Genomic DNA, 21,059 nt, shown 5'->3' with positions numbered 1-21,059 from the left:
TTTTCGACATTTCATATTCTACCCCACACACAAATGTGTATGATAATGTAGGCTATTTTAATAGTGGACACTTTGACATGCTTGCTGTATCCCACAATGCAGTGCAGGAACCACTGATAGGGATGAGGGCATGTCTAGGCTCCACCCTTATGTAAACCACCTGAATCATGATGACTCTCAGAGAAAGCTCTTCCTACTGGTGTCCATTCACACTTGAGGCTTACTTTACGGTTTTAAAGAAAATTTAAACCCAGCATTTAATATTCCTTTTATGTGCCTGCTGTACCACGTACTTGAATGAAAAAGTATCCTGTTCTCTTTGTATTGCTTCCTTTGTGTGAAATCCCTGGTGTTCCTGCCAGTCCCTCTGCTTTCATATTACAAACTGACCAGGAGAGCACACCATGGTCAGTTCTCTAGCTGTGCTGGGAACTCAGTGTGCTCTACCCCATTGATCAGACTTGTCCTAACACATTGTCTCTGCAAAGCTATTCACTGTGAAGATCAGTGTGCTGCTGTTTCTCCTCCCCTAGCTCTTATGCAGCTGAGAACAGAGAAAATGGAATAACTTATAAAAAAAAAGTGGTGGAAAAGGGTATTTATAATGTTTTTATGAATATACACACGTTTTGGCTTTCATTTCTATTTTAATCTGAACGGGTTGTTTTACAAGGTGAGGGTTTACAATGACTTTAAATATTTCACTGCATCGCTTTAATATTTTGCACATAAAGTTTGTAATGATGATTAAAAAAAAATATTAAGACAAAGCTAATTAATTGGCAACCCATACAGGACACAAGGCTTGTATAGATCATGGGTTTTACGCAGGCTACCTTCCAGGTGACCGGACACGGTCATAAGCTTTGCTAGGACCACCCTTAGTGCATGCCCATATAATCCTGCACAGTCTGTGAGACTCAAGTTTGTAGCAATCACTAAGGAATGACCACAGGAACAGAGGGAAGGGTCTGTATTCCAATATAAAGGGAATTTTCACTTACCTGTAAATTCCTTATCTTAATCGCGAAGTACAGGACACAGGGCTTTTATTCATAAACCATGGAATGTTCCAAGCAATAAGCTGAGAGGTGTCAACAATATAGCAAACAGAACTGCCAACAGGCTAACAAAGTGCAAGAGTTAGGCCCTTTCAAATGGGATGGACTCCGTTATGATCAGCAGGGCATCTGTCTGCTGATCCCCTGTGGATCAGAGCAGGCAGATGCTCTAAGTACCAGCACATGTAAACGGACTCTGCTTAGTTTTTTTCTTTCCCTTTTTTTTCAGCAGATCAGCAAGTCCATTTACACCCGTTAGTCCACAGAGGTGAATGGTCAGATCAGGTCCACCTGAAAAAATGATAGGCGGACCTGATCAGACCCTTTGTGTGAAAAGGGGCCTTACAAAATCCCCAAAAATATTAAGATTACAGATTGAAGCACCAAAGCTTGCATCAGCTGAAGCCCTAACACCCACCTAGTAAAACCTGGAGAATGTGTGAACAGAGAACCAGGTGGCAGCCTTGCCAATATGGGATACAATGCTGGAAAGCACAAGAGACACAAAAAGATCTGGTGGAATGAGCTCTGATCGGAAAAGGAAGAACTCTTTCCCTAAGGGCACAGGCCCTGGAAATAAGTTGTCTGATCCACCTGGCAATGGTGGAGCAAGAGCCAGGATGTCCTCTACAAAAGCATGTCAGGAGGAAAAAAAATTAGATTTGCAATAGAATCCATGACTGCCAGGTAGACACTGAGAGCTATGACCTAGACAAATCTCCTTGGCGTTTTTTGGAGTGGGACAGAGGGGTGGAAAGTGGATACTGCCTTGGGTAGAAAAGAAGGTCTCTGTCTGAAGTTCCTAAGCAAAACCAAAAACGTTCCTTACAAGAAAGGCTGGCTGCTAGCTCAAAAAGTCACCTTCCAAAGGCATATTAGCCACTAAGAAGGTCTCCTGAGGGGAACTGACTCAAAGAGGGGTCTCTGTAGTACAGAGAGCACCAGGTTCAGATCCCAGGGTGACACAAGAGGTCAAATTCAGTGGGGCTATATAAGCTATTTCTTGAAGAAACATCTTAATTATTGTAAAGGTAAGGCAGAAACCTGTCCCTTAACCTCCCTAACGGTATTCCCGAGTGTAGCTCGGGGTAAAATGTCTGTACCAAAAGCGGTAACCCCGAGCTACACTCGGGCTTACCATGCGGCGCTGCATAGGGAGTCCCTGCAGCACTTACCTTGTCCTTGGCTCCCACGATGTGTCCCCTGCAGTGTCCCCGGCCATCTCCTCCGGCGGATGCCGGCATCCGCCTCCTATGTTCCGGTCCCTGTGACGTCGGGACGTACGGGCACCGTCGGCGGCGGGAAATTTGAAAATTTTAAAAAAATGTCATTTTTTTCAAAACGATTTTACATAGTAAAACATTGCTGTTTCAACCCATTTCACATACATTTTGTTCCTAGTGCTCTGTCCTGTCCCCTGTCTGCATTTTGATTGTTCTTTCTGCCTGGAAACTTAGAAAAGTCCATGGCGTCCAAAAAGTGTCCCTTTAGGTCAAAAGCGGGTTTAGATCAGCTAGAGAACAGCGATAGTAAATCAGAACCACTTGCAGAATTGAGTGATGATTCGTGGAGAAATTCGTCATCAGATACTGAAAACAATTTTGCGACTTTGCTCAGCGATGTGCGAACTTGGCGCTATATTTCAAATTTCAGTGTTTTTGGTTTGATTATATTACTGAATTAAATGTATGATTTAGAATCTTGTTCAGACAGATTTCAGTGAGTTATTCCTAAAAATTAAAGCCTACAATAAATACATATTTCCATGCAAAATAATGGTACAGCTTTCAGCACCAAAAATCTGAAATAATCATACCGCTAGGGAGGTTAAGGGTACGCTGATCAAGACTAGCTTGGAAAAAGGCCAAGAAGCAAACAACAGAGTATTCCCTGAGACTCAGATGTCTGTAAGGTAGAAATGACTGAATCAGATATACCCCTATCCTTCAGGACCTAGGTTTCAACAGCCATGCCACTAAAGAGACTGAGAAACAGCGTAAAATAAGGGGCCTTGCATCAGCAAATCTAGTCTGTTTGGAACAGGCCAAGGTTCATCCACCAGGAATCCGAGTATGTCTGTGTTCCACAATTATTCTTGGCTAAGTTGCTTGCTATAAGGATCACTGGGACCCTTTCTGCATCTATTTTGCATAGCAGTCAAGGGAGAGTATTTATTGGTGGGAAGGTGTAAATAAGCCTGAATAAAGTCCAAGGAATCTACTGCAAAGGTTAGAGGATCCCTGGTCATGGTAACATATCTGTGTAGTTGTTTGTTGAACCTGGAGGCCAGGATCTCCACCATCTGGTTTCCCCCACTGTTGACAGACATTCTGGAAGATCTTGGGGTGCAGAGACCATTCCCCCAGGTCTATGCATTGGTAGCTTAGGAAGTCTACCTGCCAACTATCCATGCCAGGGATGTGGATGACAGAAAGTAGATGGAAAGTGAATTTCCACCCAGGAGAGGACAATTTTGTTTCTATTAAAGTAGCTTCACTTCTGGTGCCCCCCTGATGATTTATGTAGGCACTGTCCTACTGCACCCTGACTGGGTGACCTTGCAGAAGAGGGTTCCAGTGTTGTAGAGATTATTCAATATCTCTCAGTATACGAATGTTGATGGGTAGTCCTGCCTCTACTAAAAACTAGGTCCCATTGACAGTTGTCAAGAAGTTAACTCCCCAGCAACTAGTAAGACAGGCATCTGTTGTCACCACCTTCCAGGGCATAAGAAAGAATGATTTTGCAGACTCCAGGGCATAAATGGAAATCTATCATGCCACAGGGAGGATTTTATGGCTGGATAGATGTATAGGATGTTTCAGAGAGTGGATCATTTTGTTGTATGACGTGAAGATGTTGAGTTTTCTGGAATAGGCAACAGGGCAAAGGGGACTACCTTGAAGGAGAGATGCCTTTTGGATCTGAGGGCCCACGTGCGAGACCTTAAAGAGGTAATCTTTTTCCGGTGAAAGGAAAATTCTAGCTTGGCCTGTGTCCAAGATTAGACTCATGTACTTCAGATGGTGCGAGGGCTGGATAAGATAATTTGGAAAGAACTGCATAATCCTCTGGACACTTCCAAATAATGTCTTGGTGGAGAAATCCTTCAGTAGGTGGTTGTCCAAGTACCACGTGACATGAATACTCTGGGTCCGCAATAGAGAAAAAAAGAGATGCAAGTACCACTGTGAACACCAATTCCATCCAGAATTTGGGATATGAAGATACCTGTTTAGAGAATTTAAGTCTAGAATGGGGCACAAGCCCCCATTTGGTTTTGTGGACTGTCAAAAGGTTCAAATAAAAATCTGTGAATCGTTCCCCCCCCATATTTTCTATTCATCTGTTTTGTTCAGTTAACAGTAATCTGGCAAATGGACACAGTTGCAATTGCCAGCTGTAGGGCTGGACCTGAAAGTGCACAGGAGGTTTTTTAAGAGAGCTTCCAAATGCCATTCTATAGACTCTTTAAAATATAGAGCATTCACAAATGGAACTGTAAGGTGTTTATTGAGGACTGAAAGGGCAGGATCTACCATTAGGACAGCCCATATTTTTTGAAATTCCTTTTCCATAAGGTATATTTCAGCAAAAATCTTAGGAGGAGTGAATGTTCTTTCAGAATTACACCAATCCTCATATAATGCATGTTCCATTTGTGCATGGATAAGAAATGTCTTATTTGATTTTGCAAGCCTCTTAGTGCCCATAGAGAAAAATCAGCGGAAGCTGTGCTGCTATGCAAAGGCTAGTTCCCACCAAACCAATCAGTCCATAAACCGTGAAGAGTATTTGTCGAAGAGCCATAGCTTGTGGCTCATAAAATGCAGGTGTTGAAAAATCCTGTTCAGCTTCCGCTACTGTAAATGCACCCCTATTGCTTTAGACCGTTTCATCCTCAAAGAGGTTGAAGGAACAGTAATAGGGAGTAGAGGATATGTGTAGTATTTTTGGCCCTTAGAAAACAAGGTTCTAGGATTGCTGAAAGAATTCATACATGGTAGCAGTAAAATCTGCTTTTGTCAGCCAGGCTGTATATTGTGCTCCTGAGAGGGAGCTAAAGTCAGAGGAAGGGGGCAGTGACATAACAGGATATTGCTCCAGGACAAGGGAACAGCTTTCATCTTAAATTTGGGAGGGGTGGGGGTTGAGTTTTGAGCATCCTGTAGGCCAGCTGCCATTGCTATGTGAATGGATGCCCAGTGGAGTACTAACAGAATGGATGTGGAAGGTATGAGGTTGGCATGTTGCATGTCCAGAAGAGCTGCTATAACCCAGGCATTGACCATGTTCCTTGGCTATGACTTTGTAGCAGAAGGTGCAACAAACATGGTTTTCATGCTTTCAGTTATACCAACAAGATCTATATCAGCCAGGAGGCGTGTTGAGACTACATTTAGATGGGAAAAGAACATCAAATTAAAAATCAAGCAAAAGTTACTTACATTGCCACAAGCATTAGAGACAAGTACAATGAGAAGTAACACAAAAAAGTAAATAACTTGCCATTCTTGTGCCTACATAGCCACTTGTAGGCAAAGCACTGTATGTTGTCTATAGCTAGGAACAACTGAAAAAACAGGCAAATCCAGTCATACCTTATCCATATCGCTTGGCACATTAGAGGTCTAGGCTTCACTCGTCATGGTGGGTATACCCCAAAGGAGATTTTCAGGGTTTGGGAACCATAGAGATAGACCATGGCCCTGGACCAGTATAGCATGCTTTAGCTAACCATACATGCTGCAACAAGATGCCAAGGTGAACATGTAATGCAAGATTGCAGTGTCCAAGGCAAACATTATAAGCTGGCCCCAAACAGTAGGGTCCGGGTACAGTCCCCCAAGGTGAAGACAAAGGGTTACGGATCCAGAAACTGTTACATAACCTAGGGCAATAAGCAGTCAGATATTACAGAAGTGTCAGCTAACAACTTACAGGATTTCCAGGAGACACTAGACTAATAATTGAGTTGCTCCTGGAGTTAGGGGATTTTAGCCACCAGCAGGGGCAAATCAGAAGTGACCCCTGCTTAAAAAAAAACAAATAAACAAAAAACTTGCTGCAGCCTGGAGTGCAGAGATTCACTTTCTTTCAGGACCAGCACCCGTGAATTTCACATATGGAGTCTCTACTGAGCCACTCACATTTTCTTTCTAGAACGCTAGAATAATTATCCATATATATAGCTGAACACTGTGCATTGTCAATGTCATCCTTATACATGTGTATATTGAATGGTACTTACATGGAAGTAATTCTCTGTCTGCAGTCTCTGTACAGATGGGGTATGGATAGAAAAGGTGACCTTTTTCCAGTGGATAAGGAATCATTCTGAATGCTAGAAAACAAAGCACAGCAAACGGATACTGAAATAGGTTCATAAAATAAATATTAAGAATAGCTTCATTTTCAACATGTGTATACCAGTGGAAGAAGAATAAACTAACTATGTTAGTCTAACAATATGAAATGGTATTCTTTATTATACTGGTGCAGAATCTTGGAAATATTTGTATGAAAAAAACTTATCTGAAATGTGTTGATAGGCACTGAAATCATATATCATTCAATTTATTTTCTCCAGGGAATACAATGTACATCCATCTATACAGTATATGTACAGAGTAACATATGAAGCCTTATTGTGAACCAACACCCTGAGACAAGAAATTGTTAAGACTCCTCTGTGTTGCATCTTAACTAATACCAGTTCTAGGTCTGACCACTGGTGTGCGCATTACCACATAACTTGTCATCAGATGTGTTTCAGCATGTAGATATAGATGATACAGTACATTTCTGAAAAAATGTCATTCAGATTCATAGGGAAAATGCTAACACATGGCATTTATTTTTGATACATAAATCACAGGCGTCTGAAATATATTTAGTGGGGAATAAAACAGCATGTATTGGATATAATCATATACAGCTGCCGTATTCAGTACAAAATGGGATAATTCTGAAAATAAACAGTGCCAAGTCACAATGGATATCATATATGCAGGACACTACATTACAGAAGATCAAGCTTACACAATGCATGGCCTTCAAAGCTTCACTGTTTTACACACTTTCATGTGAGGCATGCTTCTACCATTATCACTCTTCAAGGAACCTATTACATCACATGCTCCAAAACTCAGTACTTTACATATACAGTAGAGGTAGGGAAGCCACTACATGGTATTCAAGAACAAATCACCAAGAAGCAGTTTTGTAACTGCACAAAAATATTCAGTGATAACACTAAATTTTCCTTCACCATATGCATGTATGTCATTAAAGCGGATGTACACTCTGGGGGAAAAAAAGCTGCAACACACACTGTAGCTGCTGACTTTTAAGAAAAGGACACTTACCTGGTCCAGTGAGTCAACGCCATCCTCACCAGATCAGTTCTTCACTAGCTTTTGGGTGCCCTGGTATAACTGTAGGAAACCAGCTATGCTGCTTTCGGTTTCGCATGGGTGAGCTGTGCTGAACTTTATGAATGGTCCTGCAGTCTCCTGGGACCCGTGACATGTCCCAGAAGACTGTGGGGAGGGAGGGGGTGAAAGAAAAGGCGATCCGAGCGGAAGTGGGAGTGGGTACCTGTCTAAACTAGGTACCTGCTCCCTCCCAAAAGAAAAAGTGTGTGTGTGTGTGTGTGTTGTACTGGAATCCAAAAACCAAAATGTGATATATTGCAGCTTGCCAGTGTTAAGATGAGATGTCGGTATTCATTTTTGTTCAGACCCTTTTCCCTTTATTCTCACTTGGGAACCCTGTTAAAAAACACACTTTGTGTCCCTTTGTGTTGACACTCACTTCTTAACTGTATCTGTGGGGGCTGCAAGGGGTGTCAAAACAGGCTGGACTTCAAATTTGTCTGGATTTGTTCAATTCATTTACATGGTGGATTGATGGGACTAGTAATTCACACAAGAATGATAGGGATGTTTGTGCTTTCTCCTCTCACAGGAAGTGACAACACTGCATTTCTGGCTAGATCAACAGGTATTTTCTGCACTTTAAATATAAAAAGACCCTGTTGGTACAAAACTGTATCAAGAAATTGTACAGTTTTATGAACAGATGAGATTCCAACAAATCAAATTCTGCCACGTATAAGCATCTAGATCAGGGGTGTCCAACCTGCGACCACACTTTATCTAATACCCCTCCACCTTAGCATAGCCATATGTGTGTGCTAGGAGTGTTGGTTCTGATTAAAAAACCATGAGCCCTTTTACTGACAAGCTCTTACTGGAAATACTAGTTATCTGGCTGCTATGCTGACTATATCTTTAATATTTTCTGAACATCTGACCAGAACATGCACATCAGGAAAGACTGAAAATTCAGATGCCCCAATCTGTATACTTCCATTGAATCAGAAACAATGCAGTCAGCATAACAACCAAGCAACTAGCATTTTCAGAATAAAACCTCAGCAATGTCAACTTCCCTGTTTTGTGTCAGGCTTCTTTAAGTCAGCCATTGTTAACTTATATTAGTAATAAAAGAGCAATTCTTGTTGAGATGCAGTTCACAGCAGCCGCTGCACTGCAAAGCAGGAAGTGGTGTGCGGTGCAGTCCAGCCAGACTAGTGCATACCGGCTACAACACTGTTCACTCTTTTCTCTTTTAAACAAACTTTATTGAAATGTCACACTGACATTTCATAGAATTTGATCGGTTGGCACTCATTGGCCCGTGCTGCTCCGGAAACACTGTACTTTTTTCAGCACACATCACCTCAATGCAGCTGTATGAATCGGCCACTCCGGAGACAAGACATTTGCTTGGTCTTGCAATGGAAGTTCAGTGGGACTGCTCTGGACACAGTGGACTGCGCCGCCCAACACAGTCCCACCACAGCTGGTGTAAATGGATTCCCATGGTCTTTATTTTCCTTATCTCTGTGTAATACATTTCTCTGCCACACCCCCTCCTTGCAATCCAAGCCCCCCTCAAAACACATACTATCAGTCAATTTGATGTAGCCGTTCCTCTGCTGCAATAACGTCACCCACATAATAAACAGCTGTAGAACAGTGAAGCGGTTTCCTCTCTCCTTCCAGTGACAGTAATAGAGGGCAGAGGCTCAGCTCAGTTCCTCCATGCTGTTATCAACGTCCAAGAATGCTGCCACTAGGCTCCCTGCAGCTTTGTCCCTCCATAGGACTCATATAGCTGGCTGCAGAGGCCTGAAATGCAGAGGGGGCAGTGATTGCACACACATTATTGCTTTTGTGTCTCCTCCACTTGTTGGCAAAAGGCTGCAGCAATCACCACCTTGCTCCATGGACTCCTCCCTCCAGCAGCCATTGAAGCAGCTGCTAGCTCCAGTGCACTCCTTTTCCCTGACATAACCCTGCACCCAGGGCACTTGTCCCTTCTGCCCCATCCTTGGCCTGGCCCTGGACCTTACTTCTCTAAGTAATCCCCACCTCTTGACCCTGCCTCTCTGATCCACATGATGTGTAGATGTCCTAAACTTCATACAGATTGGAAAGGGGTCCTGCTTACTATAAGATGAATTTTTTTAGGTTACTTTAGCAGAAGATCCAGGGATATGATTATTGAACATGTTGCACGAAGCTACTTTACCAGAAAATGCATATGTCCCTATTATTCAAGTGTTATTTCAAGCCTGCAAACTAACTGCTTTAAAAATGGTTATCCCCCTTATTCCTCTACCTTGGGGGGAACTAAAAATACAAATAAATCATACTTTATCTAGAGAAAAGCTAATTTACCAACACAGATAGCCCTGGATTTAGCTCCGATCTTATTATTTCTGAATAGATTATTGTCTTAAAGAAGGGGAGACTGGCTGGTGTGTTCGTCACATGGAAATTCATGATAATCAGCCAGTTATTATATTGTTTATGGCTGTAAGAAATCTATGTAGGATTTATAAGGCAAGACGCTGAATGTTTTTTTTTTGTTTTGTTTTTGATCTTGTCTTAGTGCTTGGTTTATTTATAAGTTACAGTATATTATATGGGTATAATAAATTTTTTTTCAGTAGCGATATATTACATTTTTTTCTTATATAAGAATGATTTAAGATGTTAGTATAATTATACACCTTTAAGAAATATAATTATCCAGACATTTAATTATTATTATTGGAATAAAAAACCCAGCGCTCTCCTGGAGGTTACCCAGTGTCAGGCAACTTTACCACTAGATTTTGGTATTTCTTTATCTGGCAAGATGCTGCTCAACAATCTCTCAATCTATGTTGGAAATTATAAAATAGCTTGGACAACATAACCATTATTGGCTAAGGTAGAGAATATGTACCTCCTTCCCTGACACAGTTCATTTTATTGTTGAGGAAAGTGGAAAGATAGTGCTGGACCTGTAAGTTTATTTTACTAGTATTGTTATCTTAAGGTATTAATGTTGGTGTAAAAGATCTGGTTCCTGCGACTATACCACAGAGGATCTCCAGTCTCCTTGGCTTATAGTGTGATGAAAAAAAAAAAAGTTGAAATTGAAGCACCACACCACTTCTAAGAGGTGCAGATACAACTTTATTCTAAGCAGCCAACGCATTTCGGGGGTCTAAGTGCCCCCTTCAACAAGGCTTGACAGGCACAGGCCACCAAACAAGCTGCTGATTAGGCCTGTGCTTTTAATTCACACTGGAAAAAATACCATAGTAGGTCCAGTTCACTTTGTTTCCAGTCAATCCCTGATGAAGTGGAAACTTAGACCCATGAAATGGGTTGGCTACTTTTTGAATTGTACTCCTGACTTTAATGGAATAAAGTTGTATCTGGACCTCTAAGCATTGGGGTGGCACTTCATTTTCAACTCTTTTTACAGTTCAATCTATGTCACATCACGATCAAGAAAATTTACGGTTTGTACCTACTGTCACTTCAACATATGGATCCATACCTTTTGGTATTAGAAAATCATTTCCTGGTCTCAGCCCAGGTTTATTCTTAATTATTGCCCTGGGTTATGAACATCTAGGTTAGTCTGCAGAGAATTCTTCCTTCCCCACTCAAGTTGTTTTCAACATATCAAATTAGACCTTGAAGGCATCTTACAGAAGGACTATGCCCTTCAAAAGGGTGCCTTTCCCTTTTCACAAGGTCTCCTTCTACCCTCACTTTACATCTCTTGCATTAAGAGGTTTATTTTTCTTTCTTACTTTCTTTTCCCCTACTAATTAAGGGATTTCTCAAATTCTTTAACGTGGTTGTAAATCTCTGACATGAAATATGAACAAAGTATGTGCCTCTATAGTGTGTGCATGTTGCAATCCAGAGCACTAAGTTTCATTTTTCTCTGCTGTCTTGTTCCACTGCTATCAGCATGAATCACTTCTGACAAGTTTTCCTGACACAAGACATAAAAAGGTAACAAGGGAGGGAGTTCCAGCACACAGCCTGTGATTGACATCCTCAGGTCTGTTACTGTGAGTCCCTTCCCTCCAATTAGCTCTTCCCGAGTTGTGCGTGACTATAAATTCAGCTCCCTGCTTTCTGAAAGACATGCAGCATAAATTCTGTACTTTAAACAGAGATTAAACAAATCTTCCTACATAAGTTGTACCTATATATCTATAGCCATTCAAAGGGGTTGGAGAGAGTGCCCGTGCTGGCCAGTAAGGTAGGTCCTGTACTTCAAGTGTTTGTTACCAGGGACTGAATTGCCATTATTAAGCTTCCTCCACTGTAATCTACCTGTCCACAATGGAGTCCATATTGGCCAACAAGGCAGTTTCAGTACCATACAACGAAACATGATTGCCAACACTACTCTACAAACTAAAACATGTTCCTGTTGATTATCTAAATATACAATTCCCTATACCCCATTAAAGTACAGTAAATTACCAGGAACTGCTTTCTTAAGTGGTTATAACACATAGAACATGCTCTTCAGCAGATACATTATAACAATGTGAAGTATTTGGTAGATGTTTACAATGAATATGACATTTTGTCCAAACCGACACATCATTAACATTTTTGGAAAAAGACCAAAGCCATTTAAAGGTATGTATGGTATTTCAAGGTGTGTTATTAAATCAAATGTTAAAGAGACCAGCTGAAGATTACATAAATAATGTTTTTAATCTGATTTTTTTTTTACTTAAATAGGAGTTTTAGCAGGAAACTGGAAAATTAAAATTCAGCAGCTATAGTGTTTGTATAGCTGCTAACTTTAAAAAAAAGGGGGGGGGGGGAGTTGCCAGCCCCTGGAGTCTAGCACTGTCTTCTGTGTAGCAGATCCTCCACAGGGCTTCTATCCATCTAGCTTTTGGAAGCCAACTGCATCTCCCTGATATCTTCCAGCTAGCTCCCGTACTGCGCATGCGCAAGCTGCAGCCTACAGTGAGATCGATCCTGCAGCCTCCTGAAATGTGTGACCTGATCCCAGGGGGCTGCGACCATGAAGAAAAAGTATCCACCCCCACCCAAAAAAAAAAAAAGAATCTGCTATTTCGGACAAGGCTGGAGGAGGGACAATGAAATCAGAGAAGAGTAATTTTCAATGAAGGTATGCTTTACAGAGAGACACACAATATCCTTCAAGTGGTTACAAAGGCTAAACATTTTTTAGCTTAATACATTACTTGCATTAAAATAAAAAGTGTTTTGGCATCAAAATCTCCCCCTCACCCCCCTTATACTTACCTGAGCCCTTGTTCAATCCAGCGCTGTGCATGTCTTCCCTCACTTCCTGGTTTCTCTGGCTTTGCTGAGGCACTCTACTGCCAATCAAAGCCAGTGACAGGGGAGCTGGGTCGAGTCCCAATGTTTGGCTCAATAGGTGAAGACAGGGAGGCCCAGGAACAAGCTCACACAAATGAACAAAGAGGAGGATTGAGGAGCACTGACAGGGGACCTGAGAAGAAGAGGTTCAGGACCAATCTGTGCAATTCCATTACACAGAGCAGGTAAGTATAAACATGTTTGTTATTTATTACTTTAACGGCCCTGTAATCTATTTTTCATGAAATTGTTTCTTTGTTTTCTGCCTCTAAAACATCCTTTGTGTGTTACTGAACGTCTCCTTTTCCCTCTTGCTTCTATTTGTTTTGAACAAGCGGTCATGTGCACTTCTCTATGCACACTACAAATCCTTTCTTGGGAGGGAGCAGGAGAGGGTGGCTACGCTCCTACATACAATGGGATCATGAAAAATGAATGTAGTACACCCTTTAACAAGCCGTCAGATCACAGTGAAAAAAAAAAAAGGAATTTGGAGGAGGCTGATTGAAATACTTTTTTGAGTTAATATATAATCAAATAATTTATTTTTTTTTTTTAAACCAGAGTTTAGTGTCACTTAAAATTCTGCATATAGTTTGTAATTATATATGTACATGGGAACAGTTATATTTTCTCATTACACATGCTCTCCTTGCTAATTTGCAGTGCCAAACAATGTTTGTGTTTTAAAGTTTACATGAAGGATTTCTATGTAGAAATAGGTTTCCCCAGGAGACATAAAAACCAGAACATTAGTTGACTTGCCAGCAAGCACACAAGTCAGTTTTTCATGGTGTTAGAGTTTAAAGGACACCTGAACTAATCACCATATGCTGACCTCTTAGTAAAAATGCAAGTTACCCGGAGGCCATGAGGATTTGTTTGTATAGGGTGACTCATTTATCAACTACACTAATACAACAAGTGAATTGAGGACACCCGATAACCATGATGCACAGTGCTGAAGTCAGAGGATCAGCCTGAAAACCAAGGATATAGTACTGTCAGGAGAACTTCAGCAATAACAAATTACGCAGTTCTCTCAATAAAGGTTTCTTAGGATTACAAATAATAAACATGATTTTCTACTCTACTAAATATACAGGAAAACAGCTTGAGACACTAGAATACAGCAGCAGTGTTTCTCTGTCCGTTGAAGCATTATGCTGTGCCTTGGAAAGATATGAGTCTGCCATCAAGTGTTTAAATTCTATTACTGCATGTATTTTTTTTTATATTTCACCATTGAAAGATTTGGCACTGCCACCAAATGTTGGATTTTAGTACTACATTTAATGTCTCCAATTTCTTGCTAAAAAATAAAATCCTTGTCACCTGAAAAAGATTTTTGGTGCAGACTCTGCTATTCCATGTTAAATAACATGCCATTTATTTATTTAGGAAAAGCAGAAGCAATGTGCTAAGCTGCAGTAATCTATAGCAACCCAAACCATCATCTTTCACTGGTCTGCCTACACAACACTGTTTGTGTTACTGCACATCATTGTTCTTTGTTCTACTGTGCGATGAGTTGTAAAATTGTGGAACTAGAAGTTAAAGCAAGCATCACAATGAATCTCAGCCAAACAAAATAAAACATTCTGGAACAAGTTATTGCTCTTATGCTATGCATGCCACGTCCTGAGTTCAAGATTCACACACTGACTGACAAATGATTTAAATTAAATAGACTGTTCCCTATGTTCAAACGCATACATAAACAAATTATTTTATTGCCTTGACTTAAAGTGATAATAAACCCAGAAGCATATATTGCTATATATAATTTTGCAGTTTACCAGTAGATATGATGGCTGCATTAGTTTTCTTTTATTTTCACCTGGTGATCCAGCCAAAAAGCCTAGTTCTCAAAAAAAACAAAAAAAAACAAAACAAGCTGTTCTGCAGATGTAGCAGTTAGAGCCCTGGTGCCCAGCACATGGCCTGCTGGCCCTCTACATGCAGCTCATAGACTGTTAAGACACTGTATACTAAGCAGAGTGGCAACAGGGTGTCAGGCACTGGAATGTTCTCTGTGTTCCAGCACTGAAAGAGCCTTACTGTGGGCAGAGTGTGGGGAGCAACACCTAGAAGGTTTTTTACCTTAAAGCATAGAATGACAGGAAAATTCAGTGAATTACCACAGCGCTCCACAGCGAATCGGGCAGCGGCTGCAGCCAAAGGTGTGCTTATCCTTTAACTTTCACTGCCATGACCAGCAATAGAGGGGCTTATTGGGGGTTAACAGTACTGACACCAGTGCTGGGAGTCTAACTAACATGATTGCTGGGGGTTATTATTGTGTCCACTGACACCAGTGCTGGGGATTATTAAAATGTCCACTGACACCAATGTTCATATTGCATCTGCTGACATCAGTGTTGGAAGATATTATTGCACTGACACTAATGCTGGGGGTTACTGTACTCCAATTTCTTCAGTGTTAATTGCATTATGCTGCAAAAAATGAGGTAGGACCAACACTTTTGGGTGTTGAGGTGCGGAAAGGTGCTGCTGTTGTGTCGTTCTCTGGAAGTGTGGGGGGGCCACACTTAAGGCCCTATGTAATTTTTAGGCTAACCACCACAGAGTTAGAGGATTGAGACAAACTATTTGCTACTGACAGGGGTGCTTACAATTCTCAGCTTTCATTTATATAAAACCTTTTTTGCAAAAAGGAAAAAAACTTGTTGTAACCAATTAAAGTGTTAGCTGGAGTTTGGCTTCAATTTGTTAATGTATCTAAATCTGCTAGTACATCTAAAACTACAGTCCCACCAGACTGACAATGCTGCTGTCCAAAGGTGCCCCTGTTGCTCCTTCATCCAGAGATTAGGCACTCTAATACAGGAGCTATGTTATTACCCAGATCAACAGGTGAAAACAAAGGGAAAAATCCCTACAAAATGAAAACAATTGCAGCCACCAAATCTAATGATTGGTAAGCTGTAATATATTACATTTTTGTTCTTTCTACAAGTGACCTTCCTGTGTAGGCTGGCTCACCTGGAGTCTGTTCAACATTTCACCTTTTCAAAAATCAATAAAAAAAAAAAGAAGATAGTCTGATATGCTGCACATTATGCTGTGCGAATTCCGGTTGGCATGACACTTGCAGAAGCAGGCTAGAGGTCACATTGCTTCACCTCAATAGACATGTGATCAACACTTGCTAGCTATATGATGGCACTGACCATATAGGTGGCAACTTTATACAATACGGTTTCACTGACTGCACCTGCCAAACATGGTTTCATTTGTTCACCAGTTTTAAAGGCATTGTGCAACTTTCAAATGTTTTCATTGTTTTGACTAGGCATCAGTGTAATTATATTCCATGTGTCATTTGTTTTGCCTTACCTTTTAATGACGTGCACACATGTTGTGGCTGCAACTTGCAGTGTCATAATTGAATGATTTCCCTATTTCCATATATTCATTTCCCTAACTTTTCCTTATTCGCTAAAGGGACAGGCAACTTACACATCATGCAGCATCCAGTCCACGCCTAACCATTTCCTTTGTGTTGCATCACAAATGTGGGTATATTAACCCTTTCGTTGCCCGGTCTGTACGCTGTATGGACCTGACAGCTGGGGTATTTATGCATAATCCAGTGGCTGCAGCCACCTGGATTGTGTATAAAACTGACAGCAGACTCCTCCCTGTCAGGCGGAAGCAGTCAGGCAGCCCTGCTGCCATCGATTGCTTCCACAGCCCCACGCGGGCGTGCTCCCACCATGTAACCGGGCTCCGCTTGCCCATAGTCCATGACATCAATTCTAGGTCATGGCTTTCATTTTCCTGGCTAGAATAGCCGGGGAAAGATGTATTGCAATGTGGTTTTCATTGCAATACATCTAATGGATCAAAGAGGAGACATGCAGGGTCTTTTAGACCCTGCATGTCTCAATAAAGAGAACCTGTCACACAAAAAAAATGATCACATAGGGGACTTTGTGCCCCCTATGTGATGGAAGAAAAAAAAAAGTTAGGTAAAAATTTTTTATTTTTTTCCTTGTAAAAAATAAAGTTATAGCCAAGCCCCCCCCCCCCCCTCATATATGCACATACGAACGTAAATACACACGTGAAAACGTAATGCACATGTTGCATATTGCCACACACACTGGAGTGGTAGCAACAATTCTAGCATTAGACCTCCTCCGTAACACTAAACTGATGTCCTATAGGAGCTTTTGAAGTGTTGTCTATAGAAAATATAGGATATTGAAGTTTAACACAATTTCAAAGTCGCACACAAATTTAAGGTTTGGCATGTTGGTTATCTATTTATTTATTCGGCACAACCAAAAATGTTACCAAAAATCTGGGTAATTTATTGCAGGTTTTTTGCCCTAAAATTCACTTTAGTGTGATTTTTACTGAAATTTTGTTTCCTAAACCTTTGCAATAATATATCGTGTGACATAAAATATTGGAACTACCACTATTTTATTCTCTTATGTGTCTGCTTTCATAAAATATATGTTTGGGGTTTTGTGTAATCTTCAGGCCTAAAATGATTTTTTAAACGTGTGCAAAAAATGCAAAAACGGCTCTGGCAGCAAAAGGGTTAATGTGATGAAAACCCCATCTCTTCCCTTCAATGCTCTGTCTGCTTGTATCTGTCAGATTCAATTACTATGTAGCTTTCACCTGCAGAACAGTAGACTGAAAGACCCAGAGACTGTGGGATATGTAGTTTCTTCACACAGAGGTCATGTATTAACCTGTCCAGTGCCATGCCCCACGTCGCACATTAGAACTGGTCAGAAACCTCTGACAAAAGAATACGATTTAATCTACTATATGCTGTGCATACACAGCAACAAATGACATCATAAAACTACAAGATCAATGTACATCAATGTACACAATGCAGGTGAAAAACACACGGTACAGGCAGAAAGGTTTATAATACCTTTAAGCAATAAAACAATCAAATAGTGGTGGAAAAGGATTCTATCCTGCACCATTTTATGGAACAATGGAGTTCAGCGGGTGTCTCAGTCAGTGGTCTAGTAATGTTGCTCCACAAGGAAATAATACCAAATAAAAGTATATTTTTCTTCAAAGTTAAAGATTATACCGTATATCTAGTAATAACACAAGACATCTGTACAATAGTGTTTACATAAAAGAGAACAGATGACAGAAGATGCTAGTATTGCTGCAACAATCTCTAATCAATATGTTCTAGGAAAAAGCAAAATACTTACTCCCTTCCCACGTACAATGTAAGAGGTTTAAGGCTCCCTCTACCCTTTTCCAGTGCTGAAGGTGAAAGAAAGCATATGCTATTGCTTCACTGTCCCCTCTCTTCAGAATGTGTTCAGGGGGTAATATTAAACTCTTCATTTCAAGAAGATACTGTGAAAGAAAAGTAAAAGTAGACATTAATACCTGCAAATTTTAAATGATATGAATCTAAACCTTGCCTTCCATTGTTGAAGACCATATCGTTGATTTTATATTGGAGGATCTTTTCAGAGCGGATAACCCTTCTACTGGTTGGTGGCGGTCTTTATAGGGTTTTATTGCGACACTATCTATATTTTACACAAAGTTCTACTCCCAAAGTTGCAGGTGCAGCAGAGATGCACCACAGGATACAAGGATACACTCTAGTGTGTATAGGCCTAACCTATAATACGCACAACTAAACAAATTACAGCGCTCTACATGATAATGGGACCTTGAGCAACCCCAGTGAAAATTATACTGAGAATTCCCCATAGGGAAAATGTCCCAGGGAGAGTTGGCTGCACAATCAAATCTTTATTTTGGTGTATACCGTTATCTAGTAACTGGAAAACTGGGACTATAATATAGTATACAGCGTTATAAATTATCTTCCCTGGTAATAATGTGATACATCTATAAGGGTGGGGTGTAAAAACACCTTTTGCAGCACCAGCGTTTTCGATCAAAATATAAATTGTAACAATCTGCTGTCAAGACATAATGAATTACCAGGCAGACATACTTTTGGCACATGTGGATTAAACTCCACTGCTCTGTGAATAGCCTCTACAGCGTTCATTTCTGCTGTGCTCAACCCTCGTCGAGATGCAGCTTCTGGAGAAAATCTGTAAATGACAAGACCAACAAAAAGGTGTTAAATGACATATCACACAAAGTGTTTAACTTTTGGCTTTAATATTGTTCACTATAAAGCAGACAAGGATTATCTGGCCTCGGCAGCTGTTTAATCTGTACTAAACTTTGTTTATCTTTTCAAAAGGGACATAGAAAAATTGAAACACAGTCTTCACATATATGAGGGCCCCTATACTCTGCCATTCCAGCATATGCTCCATGTAACTGGTGACACTGGATCTATTCTACTATACTTGAAATGAACCAGACCATGCAATCTCTTTCTCACCTCACGGCAAACTCCAGAGCTGTACTTGGCAGGCAGACACCACAGGGAAAGCTGTGAGAACCATTGCCCTGCCCTCCCAAGCTGGAGTCGCTGTGTAGGGAGGAAAGATGTTGCAGGTACTGGTCGATCTACAGGACAAAAAAAAATGAAAAGAAAAAAATTACTTATTTTTTAAAGATAGCATATATTAAACACCATGCAGTCTAATTAGGCTATCACCTATGTAGGTTGTATCCTTACTACAGACTATCTCCAGCTTGCTTGCATTTAGAAATGTTTTAAATGCACAATATCATCCTGTTTTTCCTTTTTAAATTTCCAGAATACATGGTAAATGTATACGCATGTCGTCAGATGCAGATTTTTGGATTCTGTATTACGGATCCAAACACCATTCATGTTTACGTTACTGTGAATGTTTCCTATAAAAACAGTACAATGGATTCCGATCCAAAAATAAAAACCGCTTGTAAATTTGTTTGTTTTTTTCACTACAGCCATGGGAATGAGGCTTTAAAAAACCATTATCACTTTACCCTTACTGGGCAAAATAGGAATATCAGCAAACATGCCCCCCCCCCTTCCCTAGCTGCCTTATAGTTATAAACGTACACCATTCTTTTGACACTTTCTTAAATAATGTGTCATTTAAACTGTAAGCTGGCAGGCATTTCACAACATGAGAAATGCTGGAAAAATGAAGGAACGCAGTTCACATAAGGTTGCTATCCTAATATGACATGACTGCTGTGCTTCCTAATATTCCCTTGGATAGCATCTACTTGCAGTGTGCATGGATCTGCAGAGGATATACTATCTAAGCTGATACAGGGTTAAAGCACCAAAGTGTACTTGTAAAAGGTTGGATCATTAGGCAGAATACAATTCAGATACTACACTGCTCAACAAAAATTAAATGACCACTTTTTAATCAAAGTATAGCATCAACTCAATTAAACTCCTGGGATACTGATCTGGTCAGTTAAGTAGCAGAGGGGGTTGTTATCAGTTTTAGCTGCTTTGGTGTTAATGAAGTTAACAACAGGTCCACTAAATGGGCAACAATGAGAGGACCCCCAAAACAGGAATGGTTTTACAGGTGAAAGCCACTGACATTTTTTTCCCTAGTTAACTTTTCTGACTGTTTTTCACTAGTTTAGCATTTGGCTAGGGTCAGTGTCACTATTGGCAGCATGACGCGATACCTGGACCCTACAGAGGTTGCACAGGCAGTCCAACTCCTCCAGGATGGCACATCAATATGTGCAATTGCCAAAAGGTTTGCTGTGTCTCCCAGCACAGTCTCAAGAACATGGAGGAGATTCCAGGAGACAGGCAGTTACTATAGGAGAGCTGGACAGGGCCGTAGAAGGTCCTTGACCCATCAGCAGGACTGGTATCTGCTCCTTTGTGCAAGGAGGAAGAGGATGAGCACTGCCAGAGCCCTTCAAAATGACTTCTAGCAGGCCACTGGTGTGAATGTCTCTGACCAAACAAACAGAAACAGACTGCTCGATTCCCTGCTAGGTTCCTCCTGCTGCAGGATAATGCCCGGCCTCATGTGGCAAGAGTATGCAGGCAGTTCCTGGAGGATGAAGGAACTTGATACTACTGAATGGCCCCCACACTCGCCTGACCTAAATGCAGTAGAACTCCTCTCTCTGGGATAACATGTTTCAGTCCATCCGACGCCGCCAGGTTGCACCTCAGATTGTCCAGGAGCTCAGTGATGCCCTGTTCCAGATCTGGGAGGAAATACCCCAGGACACCATCCATCATCTCATTAGGAGCATGCCCCGACATTGTCAGGCATGCATACAAGCACGTGGAGGCCATACATACTACTGAGTACCATTTTGAGTTGCTGCAACG

General features: G+C 40.9%; 1 protein-coding gene across 5 annotated transcripts in view; it reads right to left on the bottom strand.

The window, feature by feature from the left end:
• The window catches only part of ST7 (suppression of tumorigenicity 7), a 134,685-nt gene that overhangs the window by 12,819 nt on the left and 100,807 nt on the right, over positions 1-21,059 (bottom strand). For 3 of the 5 annotated variants that reach the window (XM_089672089.1, XM_089672091.1, XM_089672092.1), the window contains 3 exons: positions 18,786-18,888; positions 18,019-18,169; positions 6,313-6,405 (listed from right to left, as the gene is read on the bottom strand). In XM_089672089.1, the coding sequence (XP_089528215.1) occupies positions 6,313-6,405; positions 18,019-18,169; positions 18,786-18,888 (347 nt within the window). The remainder of the gene's footprint in view (positions 1-6,312; positions 6,406-18,018; positions 18,170-18,785; positions 18,889-21,059) is intronic. The other 2 variants (XM_089672090.1, XM_089672094.1) reach the window with 1 other exon arrangement.

Source organism: Staurois parvus, unplaced genomic scaffold, assembly GCF_062004578.1.
Source record: "Staurois parvus isolate SC_StPar_1 unplaced genomic scaffold, SC_StPar_1.0 ptg000120l, whole genome shotgun sequence".
Lineage (NCBI taxonomy): Eukaryota > Metazoa > Chordata > Amphibia > Anura > Ranidae > Staurois > Staurois parvus.
Note: the sequence above shows the minus strand (reverse complement) of the source record. Positions and strands in the feature narration are given on the sequence as shown.